General features: G+C 36.1%; 1 protein-coding gene across 1 annotated transcript in view; it reads right to left on the reverse strand.

Moving 5' to 3' along the window:
• GLRA3 (glycine receptor alpha 3) overlaps window positions 1-26,213 on the reverse strand; it is a 178,876-nt gene that overhangs the window by 50,689 nt on the left and 101,974 nt on the right. Inside the window, exons 4-5 of the mRNA XM_045799380.1 lie at window positions 23,945-24,168; window positions 15,410-15,492 (exon numbers count right to left, since the gene is read on the reverse strand). Of these exons, the coding sequence (XP_045655336.1) occupies window positions 15,410-15,492; window positions 23,945-24,168 (307 nt within the window). The remainder of the gene's footprint in view (window positions 1-15,409; window positions 15,493-23,944; window positions 24,169-26,213) is intronic.

Raw genomic sequence — 26,213 nt, forward strand, 5'->3', positions numbered from 1 at the left:
AGTCTTGTCCTAAAAGCATATTTTTGATAAAAGGTACTCTTATTCAAGACAAAGACAACATCTATAAAAATATATGGGCTGAAATGGTTACCTATATCAATATAAAATACATAAAATCAAGCTCTGAAATTATCAACTATTGATAATTGAGTTGAGTTACCTCAACTATAGAAATATTTTCTTATTAAAAAAATTATCGTCTGTATGGAAGGGTTAAGTGACAGTGTTAACAATTTCAAATTTAGTACCAAAATTGCAACTTTTAAAGCTGATTCCAGTTATTTTGATTTGCCTTAATATATTTGCATATATTTCCTTAGAAAGGATATATTTTATTTGTCTGTTTTTTTGCTTATTTATTTATTTATTTATTTATTTGTCTGTTTGTTTATTTTTAAGAGACAGAAGACAGATGGAGAGAAAGTATACTCCCATCCTGGCACTTAAATCATGTTTGGGATAAGGAGAGGAGGCACAAAGGTAGAAAGGATATATTTTGAAAATAAACAGTTTAGAACTATTTAATTCACAAACTAATATTAAAAAACAAACCTATCAGGGGCACCTGGGTGGCGCAGTCGGTTAAGTGTCCGACTCTTTGTTCCAGCTCAGGTCATGATCTCGTGGCTGTGGGATTGAGCCCCGTGTTGGACTCTGCACTCAGTGCAGAGTCTGCTTCAGATTCTCTCTCCTTCTCTCTCTCACTCACTCTCTCTCAAATAAATAAAATCTTAAAAAAACCCATATCAGTCAATAAATAGATTTGATAAAAATATAATAATTTAAATATCTGTGGTGCCTTTCTTTTAGTCTCAAAAGTGTCCCCATTTTAATGCTAAGTTATATGGTTTCTCTGACGACAGGGAGTTTAAGTGCCCTCCTGGCAATGAGGAGAAATGAGTGGAAGGCGACTTTAATCTCTGTTATTTCACTGGTGCTTTCTACCTCCACTTCAAGATGTTTCACCATGGGTCCAGGGCTGGACCCTCACATCCAACAAGACTTGAGGCTGGTAAAATTTATGGTCTGTTCTCTTGGTGTCATTGTACTTTGATGTTTCCCTTTGTTGCCAGGATACAGAATTTCAGCTATACCCTCCAATCAGTTCTTTTCTTCACTTACATAGCCTTCAGGCTTTGTTCTAAGATCCTTTTACTCCCTGAAATAATAGGATATGGAAACTACTTTATTGTAAACCCCATGGTGGATCACTTAGAAATTGAGATTCCCAGCTGTGTTACATGTTTGTGGAATTCTGGGGACTTCTAGATCTCTTCCAAGTAATGTAACAGCTATAAAAACAGAGGAACTACTGGTTTAGTTTATCCCCTACCTACCTACCTACCTTCTATCATCTATCTCCTATGCATTACATACACCACACTGATATATTTTTGTTTGTTATGACTGCCTGTGTTGGTTGTGGCCACCTTACAAGCTGGTCCCCTCTCTAAAATCCTGTAGGGAAATGCGACACAGGACATCTCCATTTTTCAAGTCTCTCTAACATCTGAGAAGCGTTTATCATTTTGCTGCTCTGTCCTCCCACTCGACTGAATTTCAAATGGGTTGGGGAAAGTGTCCCCAAGGCACCTAGACAGACTCTCTCCACCTCTTCCTCCTGTGAACATAGTACATTCACGTGGGAAGAACTTCCATTTCCCATGATTGTCATGGGGAATTTCCCTTCTAATTCTCTTTGCTGTCTTTCTCACCTATAATTTTATCTGCTCTAGGCAGTTCAACTTCTCACCTCTGGACAACTAAGATAAAAGTCTTTTCATCATAATATTAGAGTATGGATTTAAATGCTCTTGCACCATTTAAGATGAAGATGAACAAAGTTTTTATTCTCAATTTCAGCAAAAATATGTAGTATGTATAGTAATGAGTTAACAAAGAAATGTGAAAATTAAATAATTAAATGTCTTTGAAAGATGGAAAGGAAGATTGTAATAAAGATAGAAACATGCTGTGTTAGGAGGACTGTGATAGGAGGACTCATTATTGTGACAATAATTAATAATTAACCTATAAAATCAATGCCACTTAAATAAAAATCCTAATTATCAACTAATCTGAAGCATAAATGCATATACATAGCAAAGGCAGTTTTGAAAAGTAAAAGTAAAGAAGCAGATCTGCTTGAGAGAGGATAAAATGTACAAATAAATCTCTAGTATTCAAATGGCTTCAGACATAGAGCCTTAATACCAATTAGATGGAATGGTACAGAACAGATGCCAGACCCAGACCTATAAATAGAAATTTAAGGTAAAAATGACCTTTTGCCTCTACCTAGAAAAATATTTAGTAAATAATAATGGGAAAATTTTCTATGCTTTTTGGAAAAAGGGTTACACAGAAATAAAACCTACTCATATTTAAAATGTAAGCACAAGCTATGCTATAAAATTTCTGAGTTAAAATGCATAATGGTTTTGTATTTTTGGCATATAGAATGTATATTTTATTAAGAAAAAGAGAAATTTAATTATATATATGTATTTAAAACCTTCTGTCCTATGAAATATAAAGTTAAACTATCAGTAACATCTATAAAATAACACATATAGATAAATATGAAAAGAGACTCCCATAGAAACACCAGAGAAAGCTTGAACTGGCCAAGGACAGAACAAATAGTGATTATCACTAAGGATGCAGAAAAGAGGACGGTCTACCTAAGGGATGTGAAGATATGATGAAATACAGTTCCACACCCAGCACATTCGAAAAATTATTTAAGGGGCGCCTGGGTGGCACAGCGGTTAAGCGGCTGCCTTCGGCTCAGGGCGTGATCCCGGCGTTCTGGCATCGAGCCCCACATCAGGCTCCTCCGCTATGAACCTGCTTCTTCCTCTCCCATGCCCCCTGCTTGTGTTCCCTCTCTCGCTGGCCGTCTCTATCTCTGTCGAATAAATAAATAAAATCTTTTTTTTTAAAAAAAAGAAAAATTATTTAAATCTGAAGTAAAATGGCAATGTTAATATGCAAAACACTTTTTAATTTTCTGTAGTTTTATGCTTGAAATGTCTTTTATATTTGTGACCATAGACATAGAGTGAAAGGAAAGGAGCCATGAGACAAACAAAAGTGGTTAACACTAGTAAGGAGGATTGGGAGTAGAGGTTAAAGCATGTCTTTGTTTTACGGTCTCTATTGTTTCTTGTATATTTCCCAGTATAAACATGCTGGTTTTTAAAAAATTTTTTTAAAGATTGTATTCATTTTTTTACTTGAGAGAGAGAGTGCGAGCAGGGGTAGGGATGTAGGAGCAGAGGGAGAGGGAGAGAGAAAATCTCAAGCAGACTCCACACTGAGCACAGAGCCCAATGTGAGGCTCAATCTCATGACCCTGAGATCATGACCTGAGCCGAAATTAAGAGTAGGTCGTTTAACTGCATGAGCCACCTAAGTGTCCCTAAACATGCTGATTTTGAAGACATCATTCAAATGTATTATATTATCATTAAAAGATATCAAATGACTTTTGGTCATTTAAAAAACAGCTTAAAAGACCACAGAAGGAAAAAAAAAAGAGGTTATTGTTTAATACTGTCTACCATGAGTAGTATGCCAAAGAAATACTTACTCGAAGGGAGAATATGATTGAGAATATATTTAACTCGAAATCAGTTTTGAGAATTATAAACCAACTATAGATTCACATTCGGTTTTAAGTGATCTAGAATCACATTTGGCCCAGCTTTCTCAGTGAAAGAGGAAGAGACAGAGGCTGAGATTTCTGGGTTTGACAACAGCTTGCAAAGGCTGATGTCCTTAACTAGCAGCTGGAATTAAAAAAAAAAAAAAAAAAAAAAGGACGAAAATGCTCACACTTGGCATATGCTTGCTGATTATTGCCAGGAGGAATATTACTCAAGTAAATTTTATTGACCTGACAAGAAACAACTGCTATGTCAAAATGTATTTAAGTAAAACATTTTTATATACAATTTGTGCATTTAATTTGAATAATCCTACCATTAACCAGGTTGTTAGAAGTGGTTTCCTTTAAGTTATAGGCCTGCTCAATTATCTTCTTAGTCATTACACTTTCTCTAAAAATCTCTGGTATAACCAGCCTAAAACCATTATTCCATACGAGTGGTTCTAACTTTGGTTACTAGAAATAGATTCTGAAAGGACCGATGCTTGTTTTAAGTTTGTGAGCTATTAATTCACAGAAGTTTGCTCTGTCCATTTCATCGTTGTGTGGCTTTGGGAAAGTCACTTACCCTTTCTCAGCCTTAATTTGCTGATATTTACAATGGAAATAAAACCCATCTCATTAAGTTGTGTTTAGGATTAAATCAGATAATATGTGTAAAAGATAATAAAACTACTGTGACATCACCTTTCTGTAAGACTTTTGTAGCTACACTGTTTTTATTTTATTGCCATATGTTTAGAATATCTGATAATCACCAAAAGTGAACTTACAAAGATGAGGACAGACTGGGAGAGAATAGTCACGGGGTTAAGTAGGATGGGATCATGTTTAAGTGGGGAGTGATTTTAGAAGTAGCTCGTCCATTAGTGAATATTTGTGTCTTGGGAAAACTTGCTTTCTAACTAACATTGTAACCACAGAGGCTTCAGTAATAAATACTCAGCAAAATAAGGATAGTCCATATCTCTGACTAGCCAGGCAAAAGGCATAGTATTATTTTGAATAATATCCACACTGTTCTCAATTATGAAAGAGCTTGAAAACAGTAGAGATTATTAGGAAATAATTGTGAAAAATCTTCACCAAATTCCTTAAATAGTCTTGGCATAAATTCCAGAGTAACCAGTCTGAGTCATATCAGATGTGGTTTTGAAATGAATCTGAAAGTTAAATAGCAAAAAACTCCCATCTATCTTCAGATATTTCTATCCAAAACCCCATTAAAGCATATTTTGAAAGCTTCTTACAATTTTTGTCGATATTTTTTTCAAGTTGACCTTAAAAAGAGCTTTTCCTATAATTTTAGGGATTTAGGCTGCTCTTTGTGGAAAAGAGTTGTTTCTTCCCTGAATTATTTCCTTGTATTTTCTTTTCTAACCTGCATAATAAAATTTCTTTAGCTTTCTCACATTGGTGAGGTTTTCCTATTTTGTTACCTATGTTCCTCTTTAGATATGAATTGAGGAATTAGACCCTTAATAGATAACAGTGATAGTTTATATACCCCATGTCATCTTTGCCTTTTTATAAATAACAAAACTTTATTATGATGTTAGGAAATTATTATTCAATGTTCTTCCAAGCTTAAAAAATATTTTCAGTCCCCTTTTTCACCTGGGGGAAAAAACTGTCAATTTAGAAATTTTTGTTATGGTATAAATTAAAGGTTGAAAATTAAATCTTCAGTTTTCTCCTCACCCCTATTCCTGCACATCAGTTTGTGCTGTCAGTCCCTTCGGGGCATAGTCTAAGTCATAACATAGCTGTGTGTCCTTCCCTCATAGATCAGTAATTTCTGAAGCAAACAAACAAACAAGATGCATTTATAAATAAAACTGTGGTATCAATGAAAATCTATCTTTTGAAAAGATAGCTTTATGTTTTACTTCATACAGCCAATTAAAAAAAAAAGATCACATGGTAGATCCCAAACTTCAGTAAACTAATACAGTCTAATCCTGAGAAGGAAGGCTAGTGATCACTTTAATATTTACTTTATCTCTAGTAGAAATGTCACGCAATCTTACACATTACCAGCAATAACACACAAAAATTGGGGCACAAATCACACACCATTTTTTTAAAAATTAGATAAAACATGTAATGAAAAGTAGGGCTTCATTGCAGAACTCTCTCTGTAGCATATATGAGTTAATATGTTTTATTGATATTTTAATAGGTTTCTACTGGTGTGACTTTTGGAGATGCAAATTGTCATGGTAATTGCCCTGTATTTTCTGACTGAAGTTGACACCAAAAAAAAAAAAAAAAAAGAATATTAGAAAGATAAATGAAACGAATACAATTTCTTTACACCCAACAGCAAATATTCACAGTATTTCTTCTAGAATTCTCTCATGAGGGTGAATGAGGATGTTGTAGACTAGAGGCATAACAGTATATTGAACTTCTAGCTTTTATAAAAGCAGTTGGGTAAAATTCTGTTGAGATTTGACAAATAAGCACGCTATGGGGCAGGACTTTAGATTTGATAAAGGAAATGTTTGAACTTCAAACCTACAGGCATCCTCAGAGATACATTGCAAGTTCCTCTCTAGACGACTGCAATAAAGTGAATATTGCAATAAAGTGAGTCAAATAATTTTTTGGCTTCTCAGTGCATAAAAAAGTTATGTTTGCACTATACCATAGTCTAGTAATTGCACAATAGCATTAAGTCCCCCTCCACACCCCAAAAAAACCAATGTACATACTTTAATTTAAAAATAATTTATTGCTGGGGCTCCTGGGTGGCTCAGTTGTTAAGTGTCTGCCTTCGGCTCAGGTCATGATCCCAGCTTTCTGGGATCGAGCCCCGCATCAGGCTCCCTGCTCAGCGGGGAGTCTGCTTCTCCCTCTACCACTCCCCCTGCTTGTGTTCCCTCTCTTGCTGCCTCTCTCTCTGTCAAATAAATAAATAAAATCTTTAAAAAAATAATTTGCAAAAAAATTAACCATCGTCTGAGCTCTCGGTGAGTCATAGCGTTTTTGTTGGTGGAAGGTCTTGCTTTGGTGTGGGTGGCCGCTGACTGATCAGGGTGGTGTCTGCTGACAGCTGGGGTGGCTGTGGCAGTTTCTTAAAACAAGACAATGATGAAGTTTGCCACATCACCTGACTCTTCGTTTCACCTCTGACTTCTCTGCGGCATGTGGTGCTGTTGGATAGCATTTTCCCTCACAGAAGAACTCTTTCCAAAACTGGAGTCAATCCCCACAAAGCCTGGTACTGCTTTACTGACTAAATTTATGTCATATTCTCAATCCTTTGTTGTCATTTCAACGATCTTCATAGCATCTCCACAACAGCGGATTTCATCTCAAAAAAACACTCCATGAGAGAGTTCCTCATCCGTTCAAGTTTTATCATGAGATTGTAGCGATTCAGTCCCATTATCAGGCTCCACTTCTAATTCTGGTTCTGTTGCTGTTTCCACCACATCTCCAGTCACTGCCTCCACTGAAGTCTTGAGGTCATCCATGAGGGAACGTAATCAACTTCTTCCAAACTGCTCTTCCTCTTGATATTTTGACCTCTTCCCATAATCACAAATGTTCTTAATGGCACCTAGAATGGTGCATCATTTCCAGAAGGCTTTCAATTTACTTTGCCCAGATCCATCAGAGGAATCACTATGTATGGCAGCTAGAGCCTTACAAAAATGTATTTCTTAAATAACAAGACTTGAAAGTCAGAATTACTCCATGATCCATAAGCTGCAGAATGGATATCGTGTTCGCAGGCTTGAAAGCAACATTAATTTCATTGTCCATCTCTATCAGGGCTCTTGGGTGACCAAGTGCATGGTCAAGGTGCAGTCATATTTCAAAAGGAATTCTTTTTCCTGAGCAGTGGGTCTCATGATGTGCTTAAAATATTCAGTAAACCATGCTGTAAACAGATGTATTGTCATCCAGGCTTTGTTTTTCGATTTAGAGCACAGGCACAGTAGATTAAACGTTAGTTCCAAAGGGTTCTTTGGATTTTGGGCATGGTCGATGAGCATGGGCTTCCATTTAAAGTACCAGCTGCTTTAGGTCCTAACAAGAAAGTCAGCCTGTCCTTCAAGCTTTGAAGCCAGGCGTTGACTTCTCCTTTCTAGTTATAAAAATCCTAGATGGCATCTTCTTCCCGTAAGAGGTTGCTTCATCTCCATTGAAAATCCGTTACTTAGCGTAACCACTTTCATTAACAATCTGAGCTGGCGTTTCTGGAGAACTTGCTGCAGCTTCTACATCAGCCCTTGCTGCTTCACCTTACATTTTTATGTTATGGAGACCGTGTCTTTCCTTAAACCTCATGAACCAACCTCTGCTAGCTTCCATTTTCTTTTTCTTTAGCTTCCTCACCTTTCCCAGGCTTCGTAGAATTGAAGCGAGTCGGGGCCTTGCTCTGGATCAGACTTTGGCTTAGGGAAATATTGTGGCTGGTGTGATCGTCTATCCAGACCACTCAACCTTTCTCCATATCAGCAATAAGGCTGTTTTACTTTCTTCTCATTTGCGTTCACTGGAGTAGCACTTTTAAGTTCCTTCAAAAATTTTCCTTGGTATTCACAACTTAGCATAAGAGGCCTAGCTTTCAGCTTATCTCAGCTTTTGATGTGGCTTCCTCAGAAAGCTTAATCATTTCTAGCTCTGATTTAAAGTGAGAGGCATGTGAGTTTTCCTTTCACTTGAACACTTAGAGGCCATTGTAGGGTTATTAATTGGCTGAATTTCAATATTATGTCTCAGTGAATGGGGAGGCCCAAGGAGAAGAAGAGAGAGATGAGGCAATGGCTGGCCCAGTGAGGCAGTCAGAACACATACAATTATCCAGTGAGTTCGCCATCTTATATAGGTGCAATTCATGGAGCCCCAAAACAATGACAGTAGTAACGTCAAAGATCACTGATCACAGTAACAAATACCATAATAATGAAAAAGTTTGAAATACTGTGAGAATTATCAAAATGTCACACAGAGGCACAAAGTGAGCAAATGCTGTTGGAAAATGGTGCCGATAGACTCACTTGACGCAGACTTGCCACTCATTGTCCAGCTGTAAAAAACCCCACAAAATACATGAAGCACAAAAAAGCAAAGTGCAGTGAAATGAGGTGTGCCTGTATACATGGCGACTCATTCTTTGGCTGCAAAGGAATTCTCGGTGACGAGATTTAGCATTCTAGGTTAATCTGAGGGTAAAGTTTCAGTCTTACTGTGGCTATTTCATTTTGATTTTAAATGGCAGCCAAATGAATCACTGTGATAAATGCCATTTGAATTACAGCTAATCATTTCTATTCTATTTATAATTAAATATTGAAAAAAGTAACCTTGGTTTTCTGATTTTTTTAAGTTCAGTGAAAGTGCTATATGAGTGTACTCTCCATGAATAAACTAGATTAATAATATTTGAAAAGCAGTCTCTAGGAAACATATGTTAAAATGTCACAGAGCTTTGCATTGTCTTTCTCTGTTTAACTCTTTCCATTTGTCCCTCAACTTTCCTTAAACTCAATGATGTTGCCTTCCTTTTCCTCTCTTTTGCTTTTTATTTTTAAGACTATCTTCAGAAATCTCGTTTATCTTCATGTCTCCAAGCAACACTGCTAATCTTATTTCTCTATATTTCCACAACCATTCCTTATTCAAGCTGTATTGCAAACCTGCCACTAATCTAAAATAAATTTCTAATGAAATCCGTAGTTTTACAAGAAACACAGCATATTTAAGCAGAAGTCAGCTTCTGCCCCACTTTTTCCATTAATCATCTACATTTTCTAATTCATGTAACTGAAGCAACATTTAATCTTTGTGATTAAGAGAAAACTTGGGAGAATCATCTTTTTGTTGAATTCTTAGGCTAATCATTGAAAAAGTCTTCAAAATGTTTTCTGTCTTCCCTGTTATTGCCTCAGCTCTTTGAATTGCTCATTAATTTATGATGGAATTAGCTATCTGCAGTGTGTGGATTGCTTTTCATTCTTTATTTTTCAAATAAAGTTTTTGCCTGAGGTTCTTTTCTAATGTCAGATCGGTAGATAGGACTGGAAACCATGGAGTGCTCAGGATTTTCCTTTCTTGTTTTCAAGCTAGTATATTTACCATTATTTCCTTCTCTTCACTCTGTATCACTTATATGCCACCTAATTTTTCTCCTTGAAGAGTTTCTCTGGAGGTGTCTCTAGGTTCTTGGACTTTTCAAAGTACCAGTTTGGGGTTTTTATGTGTTCTTTGAATGCTCTGTTTTTCCTTGTGGGTCAAAGGCCTAGCTCAGTAGGGTTTAGTACAGAAAACTGCTTTGGCTGTGTCTCAAGATTTTGATAGCTAGTGCCTTCAATGCCACTTAATATGGAGTTTTCCTCTATTTCTTCTTTAAACAAGGAGTCGTTATTATATGCTGTTGGTTTCCTGGATCTACCTTTGTCTAGTAATATATAATAATTTATGTTAATATATAGTAATTTATAGTAATTTTATATTGTTATTAGTCATACTGCATTTTAGTGAGAGATCACTTTCCATCATGTGTTGATTTTCAGGAATTTATTAAAGCTTCCTTTGTGGCTTTCCACATAATTTGTGTAATTGTTCTTGTATGCTAAAAACAAACCATGAGTTTTCTCTTTATCTATAAATTACTGTTGTTTCAGTATCTGTACCTGTACTTCCAAGTAAATTTCTGATTTATCTATTTTTTTTAAATTGTAGTTTTTTTGCTTTATCTATTTAGAACTTATATGGAAGATATTTTTATAATTATTATAGCTTATTTACATATTGTTTTGCATCAGCACATTACTCAAGCATTTGTGTCTTATAATTTTTTTTCTATAGTTTTTTTTCTGATATTAAAATTATCACCCTGGATTTTTTTAGACACATTTCTCCGATATGCATTTTTCTGTCTTTTTCTCCTGAAATTTTTTACAAAATGTTTTAAAAAGTGTTTAGTTGACAACATATTGTTGGGTCTTAATATTTGTTAACATCGAGTTGGAGCGTCTCTTTATTTTGCTATGTGAATTTAACCTTTGCATTTATTTTGGGTTTTTTTGTTTTTGTTTTAGTTCTTTTTTTAAGTAGGCTCCACGCCCAGCGTGGAGCCCAACTCAGGGCTTGAACTCATGATCATGAGATTAAGATCTGAGCTGAGATCAAGAGTCAGACGCTTAACCAACTGAGCCACTCAGGCATCCCACATTTATTGCAATTGTGGTAACACTGAAAGCTATTTTTGCTCTCTTTCTGTGCTTCCTAATACTGTATTTTCATTTCTTTTACTTATCACCTTTTCCACATTCTATCTGATGAATCAGTATTTTTCAGTTCTGGCTTGAAAGTTCTTTATTCCATTTTTATTCCTTCATGCTATCCTTAGCTCATACTTGTTTTTGGTTTTCTCATCAATTTCTATCACAGGACCTCTCTTCCCCTGGACTTGCCCTGCCCACCTCTTCCTGGTGCCTTGCTTCTCCCTACACTAGGAACTGTGTATCACCCAGGGTTTTAAGTCCAAGTCATGAAAAGACACTTTTGGAGGTGTGGGCTCATGGCTAGTTTAGACAGCACCTGCTTTTCTAAATTATTTATTCCCCGTTAGCACTGTTCTTGCCTTAGTTACTCTTGCCTTTGTACTAACAGTATCCATTAACATCTACTTATCATCTTTATTTTTTTATTTTTATTTTTTTACTTATCACTTTAATGCAAATCTGCATAAAGAACTCAAAACTGGTCCTCCAAGTTCTTCTTTTTTTTTTAAAGATTTTATTTTATTTATTTGACAGAGAGAGAGAAAGAGGGAGAGTGAGCACAAGCAGGCAGAGCAGCAGGCAGAGGGAGAGGGAGAAGCAGGCTCCCTGCTGAGCAGAGAGCTCTACCTGGGGCTTGATCCCAGGACCCCAGAATCAGGACCTGAGGTGAAGGCAGCCACTTAACTGACTGAGCCCCCTAGGCACCCCTTAAGTTCTTAAAAACAGAAACTTTTGTGCTTTATATATCATTGTGTTACCCAAGATATTGAGTGTAATATATTAGATACTTGACAGATATTTTTCCATTGATTCTTAGATGAATGAACATTCCTCAGGTCACTTAGAACAGTCCTGGCCATTGACAGACATCATGGAACATTCATTGAATTTAAGAAAGTTTGGATCATGGCAGGTCATTGAAACCTTTGCCTTTAAATTATGTGCCTTTTTTGCTTGTTTTGTACACCTCTCAAACCAATTTGTTTTCTTTTTTGCCTTTGCAATCAGACCTCAATCAAGACACTAGCTTCCTTACAGCTCTTTTCCAGCAGGTTAACTTATTTTCCAGCAGGTTAACTTGTCATTTTAAGCCATCATGAAGAAGAAGAAGAAGAAGAAGAAGAAGAAGAAGGAGAAGGAGAAGGAGAAGGAGAAGGAGAAGGAGAAGGAGAAGGAGAAGGAGATGGAGAAGGAGGTGGAGGAGGTGGAGAAGGTGGAGAAGGTGGAGGAGGAGAAGGAGGAGAAGGAGGAGAAGGAGGAGAAGGGGAAGAAGAAGAATGGGAAGAGGGAGAAGAAGAGGAGGAGGATGAAGGAGAAGAAGAAGAGGAAGAAGAAGAAGAAGGGAGAAGGAGATGGGAGAAGGGAGAAGGAGAAGGAGGAGGAGGAGGAGAAGAAGAAGAAGAGGAAGAGGAAGAAGAAGAAGGGGAGGAGGGAGGAGAAGAGGAGGAGGAGGAAGGAGAAGAAGAAGAAGAAGAAAGAGAGTGAGTCATTGCCCTAAAAGAGTTTACCTAAAATACCTTGAAGAATTTGACTTCAGTAGCTTCTACTTTGACAAGATTTTCTTGGCATCTGCTAAAGATGTTTGATAAACAGTATCTCTATTGTGAGCTCAATTAATTTTTAGTAAGACAGCAGGAAGTGTATAATGACTGAAATATGAAAGGGATGAGTGAGGCAATCTATTCATTCCTGATAAAGAAAATAAGAAACAAAACAGAGGAGTCAGTAGGCCCTGTTTTCCCATGTTGAGTTTTTGACTGATTTGGAAATGTTCTGGGAAAAAGCAGAAACAATGAAGCGTCTTGTTATGTCAGCTTTTTGTCCTGCAAAATAGCCCAGTATGCTTTCCTTATTCTAGAAAAGAAGTCCAGTGACCCAGTTATCCCTCAGGCACTACACTCTTTCCTAGCTTTCTTTAGTAACTAACATTCATGGAGTAATATATTTTACTCACTTCTCCCACTTTCTCATCATGCACTTAAGATGTTTTTTGGACTTCAGATTTGACATCATCATTCTAATCACATTTGTCTTTGCCATCAATAACAATGGCTCTTTATTTAATTACCTTAAAAATTTTTTTGTAACATTTGATGCTGTTAAACCGATCTCAGCAGTTTCTTTTGAGATTGAATGATATTGATTTTGATTTACTATCTATAACCATCCCTCGACTGGAAATCCTTGCAACAGTCTCTAAATGTAGGCATTTCTAAAGGGTCTGTTCTTCTTTGTTTCCCTCTATATTCTCTCCTTCAGAAATGTTTTCTTATTGTTTGAACCACTTTCTTATGGTTTTTAGTAGTGTATCCCCAAGTGTAACTCTTCCTTTTGGTTTTATACCTAAATTCCCCAAAATGTGAATATATTAAGATGGGATTTATCAATATTCCTTTCCATGTTTACTTCTTATTCTATGTTTTCTTTCTCTGTTAATTATTTCAAGTATGATTCTATTTACCTAAGCTCTGAACTCATCTGCTCCCAGAGACTTCACATCCATTTCGTATTGAAGCAAATGAAGTGTGGTGGATTCTGCCACCCCAGAATATGCCCCTTTAGTTTACGGATTATTTTGAGCTAAAGGCACTTGAAAAACAGCAGATGCCAGAAGGGCGCTTTAATCTCCTATTTTTTTTTTTTTTTTCTTTCTGACAACAGGAGTGTTCCTATACCAGGAAAAAAGAAACATCTTCAATGGGAAATCGAAGCCAAGAGAATTCTGTACAGACCTTGTTAAAATAATTCTTTATCTTCCTTTAGTTTCCCTGCATAGTTTATCTACCTTTTCATAATTGCCTTTCCTTGTTCAACCTGGCTTGACGATATCGCCACTTCTCAGAGTCTTTATTTCATTATGAGGGATCCCATGTTACATAAAACTTACATTAAATAAATTTGTATCCTTTTCTTCTGTTAACCTATTTTGTCTGTCTAATTCTCAAGCCCAGCTGAAAACGGGTAAGAGGGTAAAGATGAAATTTTACCTCCCCTATGGTATCAACCTCTACTGTTTCTACCTTCCACATCATTCCCCTTTGTCCCTACTTCTATTCTTTATTTTGAAATACTATGAAACCTTCTTAAATAACCTTGGTTCATTTGGCTCAAAGAATCTTTAAAGAAGATTCATTCTCTTGCTCCTAAATCTTGAACAATTCCTCCCTGCTCATTAGATAGCATCCAGCATGTCTGGTTTAGTAATGAGGGCAACTGTTTGTCTTCTGCTATTTTGCACATGATTTTATTTTCTCGATACTCTTCTATGTACCTAACTTTGTCACCAAAATACAGAATCAGCCTGTCGTCAAAATACCTTCATAGTATGGCTGAAAAAAATCTCCACTGCTGGGAATCTTTTCTTGCCCCTCCCCATTTATATTTCTAAATAGTTCCCCCAACTAAAACTACATTATTTTCCTTTCATTTGCTCAGTACTTTATTCATGTGTATGCTTAACATTTAAGAACTACTTATAAAAGTAAGACATTTAAATTTAACAAGACGGCGTTATTATTATCAGAGTAAGAGATACTTCCTTACTTGAAGAGAAACCAAATGGAGAGGCATGGCCGCTTCCCCCACGAAGTAGGCTCGCCACCTAGCGACAGCTCCGCCGCACTACAAGCCTTGCCTCAGGCCTGCGAATCTGAAGACCTACCTTCCAATTTTCCTCAAGGAATATGTCAAACAGATTTTTTTTTTTTTTTTTTACACAGTACCACAAGAAAAAGATTGCGTAATGCTTACATTTTTATGCCGTTAAACATTTTAACCAATTAAGTTTGGGTTGATTCTATAGATAAGTTCAAAGAAACGGAAAGACCTGTAATTTTTGTGTTAACCTGAATCGGTGACGCCCAAGGACCCGCTTTGAAAGGCGAAATTTAAAGGGATGCTTGTAAGCTTGGCTAAATCTCTGATAAAGTGTGAGAAATTTCTCTTCTCCGGAGATCACACGCATAACATACCCAGCAGAGTACGCTCTGAATAAACTTTAGCCAAATGGCTCAAAGTAAGCATAGGCTTTGGAACCGGAGGATTTGTCGTCACCACCTCCATATTGGAGCACAGCACCGAGCTCTCGAGATGACCATTCCGACAGGTGGAAACATGGCGACAGCAATATCTGTTTTGTGAGTATCGAACATAATATACACAAAATGCTTGGTCTGTAGCAGGGACCCAATAAAAAAATGGTGGCTTGTTTTTAATGATTATTGTCTTTTTTTACCTTGATAATTTGTATAGAGATATATAGCTGGTTGTCAAGTGTAAAAACTGTTATTCCTAGGTCCTCAATTCATTTATCACAGTCTAGACCACATGTGTTGCAAGACAGTACTTTCATTACGCGGTGACAGGTAACATGCCTGTTTAGTAAGTATATGACAAAAACAGTTCCAAAGTTATAAACATCTATGTAATCCATTAAAATGTATATTGACTACAGTTTTTAAAGTGTTCAGAAAAAAAAGTTCTCCATACTTACAACTTTCCAGTTGCATTATACACGTCTGTACATCCATTGGAAAATTCTTGAGATCCATTGGACAAGAAAGTGTTAATGTCAATCTGGAAGAATTCAAAATAATTATTTAAAAAATAATTTATGATATCATATTAACATTCTGTTGTTCAGGGTACAACTGGGAAACAAGCTTTGATTAGTGACTAACAACTCTTCAAATAAAATTTGCTCCAACTTGGGTATGTTATTTTCTATGAAACAGCTGTACCTTTATATATAAATCTGTTTTTCAGGGAAGAGAAAACTATATGTTTAAGCATCCAATCAATTTATTTATTTTGCTCAATCATTCATTCCTTTGCAGAGGACTGTAAATGTCTACAAAAGGTCTATATTTCCAGAAAAGACCCTCACAAAGAAATTTGAGAGTGAGTACCATAAAATTTATACCAAATGCCAAAGGGCATATTTCCCCAAACTCACGTGTACAGCATGTTTGAGGAGGCAAGTACCTCCGGGGAATTAGAAAACCAGGGCGCAGGAAGCAATCCTGTGTGACAACTTCCAGTCGTCTTTGAAACATTGAAGAAGTTGTCAGTGAATATCCAGCAGTAATATCAGAGGGAAAAAAAAAAAAACCTGGATCGGGAGGACTTGAAAATTCTGGCTGTTAGAATGGGGTCCTCTGCTGTAGGACTAGGGCATTTCACCAGATTTTGCCAGGGTCAAGAACTAGCCGTCTAGAATATGTAGGACATAATCTTATGCTCATCATAAGTCTTCTAATTTGGCTCATACAAATAGGTTGAGCTGGATGGTGTACACCAGCATTCTGTCCCTTTGCCCTTTCCAGAAAGTATTTGTATGTTGGCATTCCAGATAATTCATAACTCATGAAAATACACATTTTTTATGGAAACGTATACTACCCAGATAATCTTGAAAGATTAGCAAGAATTTGTAGTTCTTGGACCAGGGAAAAAGAGGCCCAGATCCAAACAAACCCAAGTTTATTCAAATAAAGTTCTTATCTGAGAACTCTCTAGCCAGCCCCTTTACTTAAAGTACTCCCATTGAAATTCATCATATCAGTGGGTGCCTTTGGTGGGGTTTTTTTAACCTAAACTTTGTGATCGTAGGTCGATTAGTTTACTTCCCTATATTTCAGGGTTCTCATCTCCAAAATGAATGTAATCACAGTACTTGCTCTGGAGAAACGTGAGCAATACATGAATTAACACACGTAAAGTGCTTAGACAAGTATCTGACACGTCGTAAACACTCAATAAATATTAGTTACGAAGGATTACTAGTATCCTACCACCTCCAGACTCCTCCATCTTCCCCAACCTTGAATTACATAGGAGGAGCACAAAGATGACTGGATTAAATCACATATAAAGCTGGGGTGCCCAGGTGGCTCAATTGGTTAAGCATAGGACTCTTGGTTTTGGTTCACGTCGTGATCTCATGGGTAGTGGAATCGAACATGGTGTCGGACTCCCCACCCAGCAGGGAGTGTGCTTGAAGATTCTCTCCTCCTGCACCCCCTCTTGCGCTCTCTCACTCCCTCTCTCTCTAAAATAAATAAATAAATCTTTAAATTTTTTTAAAAAAAGTCACATATAAAAGCTATTTAAGCTTAAACAAAAAATAATCATCAGCACTGCCAAATGTAACCACATTCTCCGAAATGGCATTTTCATGTAGACCATAGACATAAAGTTATAATAATGCACGTTCTACAGTGAATACTCTTGGTGAGGCCCGATTAACATAATTTGAGAGATATAAACAGACAGACATGTGAAGCTGTTGAATTTTTTAGAATCCCAGGAGGATCATTTGACAATTCCTTCAAGTCAGAGTCCATAACACACTAAAATAATTCATGCGGCTCATTCTTCAAGAGCAATTTCCTCCTGGTTCAGCTAGGTTAAGTGACCTTGTGAGTACGATCTTGTAAATTTACAAAGTTCTCTCTGAAAAAGGCAACTGTAAAATGAGGTGGACACAATGTTCTCTGTCTTGTGAAGGGTTCATTAGAAGTGTATGCACAAGTGTATTTTGAACATACGCACATTAATTTTCCAAACATCCAGGGCTCTCGGGACAGCCAGTTTCAAATGTTGGCTTGCAGAATTAATTCTGTGACCTTTTGTATGCAAGTGAATAGCATTCTCAGAATCTTTTCCAAGCTCTCACCATGCATGTGATGTCAAATTCATATCCTGGCTATTTTTTTGGCATAAAATGAGAGACATTACATAATTTTTTTTAAAAAGAAGGGCTTGAAAGGAATTATTTGGCAAAGAAAATCACTGTTTGTAGAACTTTTGCCATAAATCATATCCTGAAAAACATCTGTTTATGAACATTCTTTCTTTTTTTTTAAAGTTCTATACAATTACCTCTCTAACAACATATGGATGAAAAAATACATGTCAGCCCGATGGGTGTGATACTGAATTTCTTCATCAAAACATTATATATAAATTAAAGATATGTTCTGACCACATCAAAAGAAAGCTAAATCAAAAGGCAATTAATCACATTCTACTGTTTTGGAAATGAATATCTTCTTGTGTAAGAGAGGACACTAAGTTCTCTTTCTGAGACAAGACACATAAACAGGATATGGTGTTTTTTTATTTTCTCTTAAAAAGTCTTGGCTTAGTGAAGTAGTAATGTTAAAATAGATGACTAAAATCTGGGACAAACAGTTAACCTGATTAAAATGGAGGTATTGCCCAATTTTAAAAAATATTTTATTTATTTATTTGAGCAAGAGAGAGAGCACTAGCAGGGGGAGCAGCAGGCAGAGGGAGAGGGGGAGGCTTTGCAGGGAGCCCAATTCGGGGCTCGATCCCAGCATCCTGGGATCATGACCTGAGCCGAAGGCAGACACCTAACAGACTAAGCCACCAGGTGCCCCAGTATTGCCCATTTTTGAACAAGCATTGCCTAGGGTATGATGTCTATCTCAATCATTAATTAAGTATATATACTTTTACATATAAGTATATATATATGTTAAGTATATAAATAAATATATATATATGTGTGTGTGTGTGTGTGTGTGTGTGTGTGTGTGTGTGTTCTTTGACTCCATTTTTGGCTCTTTATAAAACTGATAAGTATCTTTATTAGTTCCTAATATTTCTAAATTTAATGCCATAAGAACAATTACCTTTTTTAAAAAAAAAATTCATTTATTTATTTGAGAGAGAAAGAGAGAGAGAGAGGGAGAGCACGACAGGAGGGGCAGAGAGAATCTCCAACAGACCCCATGCTCAGCACAGAGCCCAGTGTGGGACTCGATCCCACAACCCTGAGGTCATGACCTGAGCCAAAACCAACAGCTGGAGCTCAACCAACTGAACACCTCTTGATTAATTATCAGCTTTGCAATATGAGCTGTAATATCATAATAAGGGTAATACGTCTATTGTACTTACTATGTAGTGGACACTGTTTTAAAAAATTTACAATTTCTCAACTAACTTATTCCCTATGGCAAATTTATAAGACGGGTAAACAATATTACCTTATTTTAGAGATGAGGAAACTAAGAGGTCACCTCACCTGGCATCACAAAGCCGAGATTAATAGGGCTGAATTTGCACATCTGGGAGCCCAGCTCTAAATTCTATACCCTTAACCACTAAGTATACTGCCTTTCAAAGGCCTTGAAACATTTTTCATGAAAATGTGTTTTTTAATTAAATGATTTTTCAAATTTTGTATTTATATAATGCAAGAAATGACATATTTCATTCAGCATTATTACATTTAAGGTAAAAGACACATAAATGATTCTTCCCAAAAAATCAGAGAAATGTAATTAAACTTTAGAAAATATAAGGCATTTCCCCATGGATTTTACATATTTACTTGAGTGATTTGGTATTTTATTATGATTCTATACAGATCAAAAAACTCTCAGGAGAGATTAGATTGTTGGAGCACTAGAAAGGAGACCGTAACTAATGTTCTAATCTGGAATTTTATTGTTATCTGATTTTAGAGATGATTTTAAAGCTTGTCAGCCCATCACCAGTGGAATCTCCGTGTTGTCCATGGTTCCTTCGGGAAGCCAATGTCAGTTAAAGACCTCTTCAGAAAAATATGCATAATCACACATATGCAAAATTCTCCTCGCAACATCTATTTTATGGTTTGTAAATTGATTGCCCTTGAATAAACAACATCTTAAAAAGCATCTGTTGATAAGTTTGCTTTTTCTATTAAAATTAGTGTTCAAAAAATAAATACATATTGCATAAGTAAGCCTTAAGTCTTTTCACAACTGACTTTCAAAGAAAGACTGATTATATTTAGTTTAAATAAAAGTTGAAATTGTGTTATGATCTTTGACAAGTCACTGTGCATAACATTTTTGATCTAAAATTTCTTTCTGTTATTTGATTTTTAATGTACTAATGCTCCCGTAATAGAAGCAGTAAAATTGGATGTATTAGTATGTATTAGTAGTATTAGTAAAGTAAGTAATAGATAATATTAAACTGCCTCTGATGTGCTCCCATGATTTTGTGGTAAGGATTTTACCATCCCCTCTTTACGAGTGACAAAACGGGAACTTACATTAATAACTTGCAAGTGTCCATACAGTGCTAATTTACAGATTCTGGAAAATACCAGCAATTGTCCTTTTTGGGGGGTCTTGTTTTCTTTTGAGGAAGTTACAAATAACAACTTTACTGTCTGTTATACGCCTGGCACTATGCTGGGTGCTTTACATACATTATTTTAGGCTCAAGGTAATTAGCATTTTCACTCTCATGTATATAAGAAAAATGACCTTTCACACATAGAAACTTGCCCCAAATCACAGCTGGTAAATGGTAGAGGCTGGATCTGGCTTGGAAGGGACAGTCGTCTGTGGGCCTCTGTGTGTTTTGGTACACCTCTGGTGGGTGTGCCAAGACTGTAAGGCCCACACTATTCTTTTACCTGAGCCATTTCTCAGGGTTGTTTATGCAGCTGCTAATTTTGAGAGATGAGATAACATTGTTCTTCCAGACAAAGAGGAGGCTTGCTTACTGCTTGCTATAAATGCAGTGGATCCCCCAAACTCAGTGTCCCGCAGCTGGGACACACATTCACAGTGCGTGTTACATCCATCAGGGCCTGATGCATCGTTTCAGACAAACTTGAGGGCAAGGGAGAAGTTAGGCAAATTCACTGATGCTTGCGTTGCTTGCTTGCAGTAAGTAATGCATTCCTTTATTTCTGACCCAGAGTCTTGGGTCTTCTGTCAGCAGCCATAAAATAAGTAATAAGCTAATTTTATAAGTAGAGTAAAACCAAATCCCAACTTGGACCATCTAAGAGTCATGTATCTGGCTCCAAAGTCCTCCCTTGAAAAGGACTTGATTTAAAAAGTATCAATGTAACTCATGGATATCATTTAGAAGTTCAAACACTATAGAAAGCATAAAAAAAAAAGTTGTATTTTTGCCCTACTCATCCAAACCCCGGTTCAGTTCTAGCTCCTAGGAGGCAACCTCCCTTTAGACACTTGTCAAAGATTTACAGTCATATATCTCAATTGCTATTATATTATGCTTGATTTTTTTAAGTTTGTGAAATTATCTATTAATTTCATACAAGGAAAAAAATTTTTTATACCACACTCCATGTACTTAACTCTCCTGTAATACTCAAAATTTAGTTGCATAAATATTTATGGTTAAATTAATATTCAGTGTTTACATGCTATGAATAAGTAATTACTATTCGTGGTTAAGCATAGTCATTTGCTATAATTATAATTCTCATGTAGCATTTTGTTTTTGCTAGTACTAATAATTATCTCCTTTTAATAGTCAACAAACTCCCTATCAGAGCTACAAAGTGCCTCTCGATGGTCAATACAGCGGGTAACCTATCAATTCCTTGTTTTTCATGGAAACTTCTATTTTTTTCTGTTCTTTCTTTCTATTAAGATATTAAACCTCTATATTGATGTTCTGATTTTTGCATTCTTTCTCCTCTATTTCTTTGTATCTTGATTCTACTTCTGGGAGACTGCTTCACTTCATCTTCCAAATATTCTACTGATTCTTCTTTTCACTTTGGTTTACTATTTGCTCCTGTTATGCTCTGAATGATTCTTTTTATTCCTTTCTTATTTCACATGTTCAGTTGTCTCATCTATTCAGAGTTGTTGTTTTTTAATGGACTCTTCTGCTCTCTGCATTTTCTCCTGAGTCAAACCTTTTCTCTTCCTTTAATTTCCTCCTCTTTTCTCTTCATTTTCTCTGTGTGTTTCTTTTGGCCTCTGCTGCTGCTGCTGCTTCTTCTTCTTCTTCTTCTTCTTCTTCTTCTTCTTCTTCTTGTTTTAAGATTTTACTTATTCATTTGAGAGAGAGAGAGAGCACAAGCAGGGGGAGAGGTAGAGGGAGAGGGAGAAGCAGACACCCCATTGAGCTGGGAGTCTGATGTGGGGCTCAATCCCAAGACCCTGGGATCATAACCTGAGTGAAGGAAGCTGCTTAATCATTGGAGTCACCCAGGCACCCCATGGCCTCTGTTTCTTTTTTTATTGTTAATATTATAGAATGTTTTCAAATGTCTGTTTTTATTTAAGAATGAGGCAAGAAAAAACATTTGGAACTCAGTTAGTAGCAGATGGTTCATTGAGTAATGGTTTTAACAGTAAGATAGTAACATGGCTGTGCAGATTTTTCCTTGGTGGTTCCCCAATTGTCGGTATCTGTAGATCTTTTCCCAGAGGTATATTCTTCTGACTACTACTGTTCAATGGAAGCAGTTTAGGACTGGCTTTCAGCATCTCAGGGAGAACAAAGGTTTCACCATACAGTGTGCAAACCTCATGTAATCTCCATTTTCTTAGTACAATGCCTCATGACAGATGCCAGCTGTGCCTGGAGTCTCTACTCCTGAAGCTCTTGGTACAATCTCTCCCAGATTTTCTGTCCTCTTTCTGCTCATTTCGGATGGCATAAAGGTAGTTTCTAGTCTGAAGGACATGGACAAGAAAATCAGGAATAGAAAGCTCAGTCTTCTTTCTGCAAATTTTAAATCAATTCTTGTCCTTTTCTTTCATTTCTAGCTCCTCCTTTCTGAAGTCTTAGCTGCCTTAAATTTCTAAAAGTTTGAAGATATTATTTTCTCCCTTTTGGGTTCCCCCACTGTAGCTTAAATTTCAGTTGTGCCTGGTAAGTCAGTTTTCACAATGCATTCATTTTCCAGCGTCCTAAAATATGTTGTCATTGCGTATCTGTCACTGCCTCCTTTCCTGTTACTTTCATCCTCCTGTGTGTTAATACCATTTTTGTTCCTTACTTGGTTTATTTCTTTGTTTTAGGAGGTTTAAGAAGGAAATACGGATAAATGGGTAAGTTCAATAAGTCAGGTCTGCCAGGACAGTCTTTAAACAAGCAGGAAAGCCAGGACTCTCATGAGACATCACAGATGTTCCATTTGTAAATTGAGTGAAATTTTTTTTCTAGCACAAGTTTTGTTAACAAAGAAACCGCTGCCATTTGAAGATTTTAAAGTCCTGTGAGATTTCTAAAAACAACTCACAATAAATGAATTTAGTCTGATTAAGCAAGCCAGGATATAACAAACAAAAACTAGGAGCCGAGAGGCATCATCTGTTTCATCTGAACTCATACTGGAAGACAAAAGATGCAATTCAGAATCATTTCATAACTTTTCTCAAAAATATTGCAAGATATGTAAGCAATTCATAATGCATGGCACCACTTTTAATTCCAATAAGACCTGATACAAACAATGAAATATCCACAATCTACCCATAAACCAAATAAAGAAAATAATTATGGAAGTTTTAAGATAATCATTTTATTTTAGAATATTTTCCAGGTGTGACACAAATCATCAAATATATCCTTTCAAATTGCTATTTATTGATTTACACCTGTTTGCTACTTAATAAACAAAGTTGAATGAACTCTGAAGTTCAACAGTCAAGACATTTTAATATTATTTAAATATTATTTATATTTTGGTATTAATTATTGTTATGTTTTGGTGTTAATTTTTAAAAGCTACATAGTCTTCTTAGAAATGCATTATAAATAACTGAAATGTAAGTAAGACCTTTTCTAAAGAATGACCAGAGAAGCCCAACAAGATTAAAAAAATACAAATACCTGAAAAATAATTTGTGGAAAATGAATCTCAGACATGTAAATCCAAATATTTCTTCACCAACATATATTTAAAGGAAGTATGCATTCATAAAAATATAATCACAATGTATGAATCAGCTATAGTTCAATTTGCCTTTAAACTGCCTACCAATTTGGCTGATATTAAGAGGCTGAGCCATTTGTTTAAAAAAGTGGATTTTTAAGAATTACTCATCAGTTCCTAGATCTAGAATTTGAGTCTATTACTGGTGATTGGACATATTCGGGAAATGATGTATTAGAGGACCTCAAGTGGAACAATGATAGCACTTACTCAAAAATCTCAAAACACTCATTAGAAAAAGCCACACAGTATTTCACTGAAATCAGGAATTTGTCTATGACTCACCTTATTGAATAAAGAACATTTCCATTCTTGAAAATTCTTAACAATTTGTTGTCTGTAGTAACTTCATGAAAGTTGGCGCCTTTTTCATTGGCAAAGAACAAATCAGGTTTCCAAATGGAATCCAGCATGGAAGGGTCTAGGTCTAAAGAGTCATCAGGATATTCACTATATGCAAGGCGAGGATCATTCCATTTCTGACGAAGAAAGATATTCACTCTGTAATCCTATGATAAAAGAAAGAAAGAAAAAAAAAAACCTGCTTTAAAAGTTTAGAATCTTATGTGCTATTCTTCAGGCACCTCTGATTTCAGCAAAAGCCACTGACATCTTGTGAGATTTCCATACCCCACAGTCCTCACTCATTACTACTGACAAGAGTCATTTTAGTTACAAGGCCTTGCCCATGTTTTTAGTGATCTATATATCTCTAAAGAAAAGGTCACAGAAGAGTACAATTTTATTATGCTTATATTTTGCCATTCCATTCAAATTTCACTTTTGTGAATAAAACGTTGGATTGCTACTCGACACTTGAAGTAAAATATTTACATCTTTGCATTTATTTTCCAGAACCATTTCTTTTAGTACATATCCAATAGCATCCAGAATGAATTTAGTGAAATTTTCTTGAAAGCTGTCTATTTTATAAAAGTGATTATAGGTACTTCTTTAAAATGAAGATACATATCCTCATGTTTAATATAGCATATAAATTCCATGAAACAGGTGATTTGGAAAAAATAAAAGGTGATTTTGAAGTAATGAAAGAATAATAACGGAACATTATTGCCAGTAATCCTTCAATCAGATTTGGCTAAAGAATTTTCCCAATTAGACTATTCGTACGTAACTTCAAAAGGGGAAGAGTCAAAGATTTCAATCATATTCTTGCTCACAATTTCTGGACTAATGTATAGAATGACATAGATTCATAGCAAGCTGTATGTGTGGGTTTTGTACACAGTGTATGGACATCAACACTACCAATGACTTTATAAATACAATTTTCCCCTTAGATATTTGAAATGAGTGAATAGATTAAATACACAGACTTCATTATAAGCATGAGTAAAATGAACATTTTAGGAAGATTTTATTTCCATGGAAAATAGCCAAGGCTGGAGATATTCAGAGAAACCAAATACCAATTTTCATCTATTTTTTTTTTATTTCTTGAAAACCAAATTACCAGTTAAGAGAATATAATAACCAAGCAATCACAAAGAATGTTTCAGTAGTATCAGGCCTGGTGGATTGCTTCTCTTGCAAGGAGGTCAAATTCAGAGTAGTGAACGTTACAAATCTATATGTTCCCTTGATTATTATTTGTGTGCTGAGACCCTTATCTTCTAACTGTAACTGAGGTTACATACCAGATAATATTTTTTTCTGCTTGCTAGGTGCCCCATGTATCTTCCAAAGTGACAATGGAACAGTTCACTTCAGCTTTTTACCACAAAGTTCACGATAATGTGGAAATCTCACCAGCCACAAGGATCTGCAGAACCTGTAAATGGGGATATATGAACAAGCTTCTACCAGCCGAAGACAGGTCTCTCTTAGCGTAGAGTTCAGAACGCCAAGAAGCATAGCTCCCTGGTTGGTGGCCAGCTCTTGCATCCCTGTACTGCTCTGTAGTCTGTGCCTCAACCCTCATTACCGCCAAAGGAATAAATGATTGGACTAAAGTCAGTGTCTCCCTGCCTTAACTATAGGAGAAGATAAAAGCAACGCCAGTTACAATGATGCCTGCCAGGAAAAATAACTGACAAGTAAGGAATTTCCTTTGGACTGATTCTTAAGATTTTTTAATATACATATACAATTACATGTAATTGAGAACACTCTGCAAGTGTTCCCCACTGTGAGGCTAAAATAAAAGTACCTTTAAGCTACAGTGTATGTAATAAAATTTGGTTGAATCTCCTTATCCTATGCTATTGGTTTAGTGATATATTTTATAGACAGAATCTCAGATCTTCCAGGAACACTTTTTGCTACAAGAATGAGCTAAAACAAAACAAAACAAAACACCGCAAAAACAAAAACCACCCAGGTATCCTTCAGTTTCTGATTCTAAATCACTCAAGGCAGAAATCAACTGTCACCTGTCCAACTGTCCAACTGTCACAAAGGCCAAATGCTATCCTATATCCACTGTGCTCTTTCTGTGAATAACCAGAAATATCTTTGTTTACTAACACATTTAGGTTTTCGGTTTAGGGCCAGGGTCCAAAGCAAGACTCAGAAATGACCATCTCCTGAAAAC

The sequence above is a fragment of the Ursus americanus genome, chromosome 13 (assembly GCF_024610735.1).
Source record: "Ursus americanus isolate L20-20 chromosome 13, mUrsAme1.1.p, whole genome shotgun sequence".
NCBI lineage: Eukaryota > Metazoa > Chordata > Mammalia > Carnivora > Ursidae > Ursus > Ursus americanus.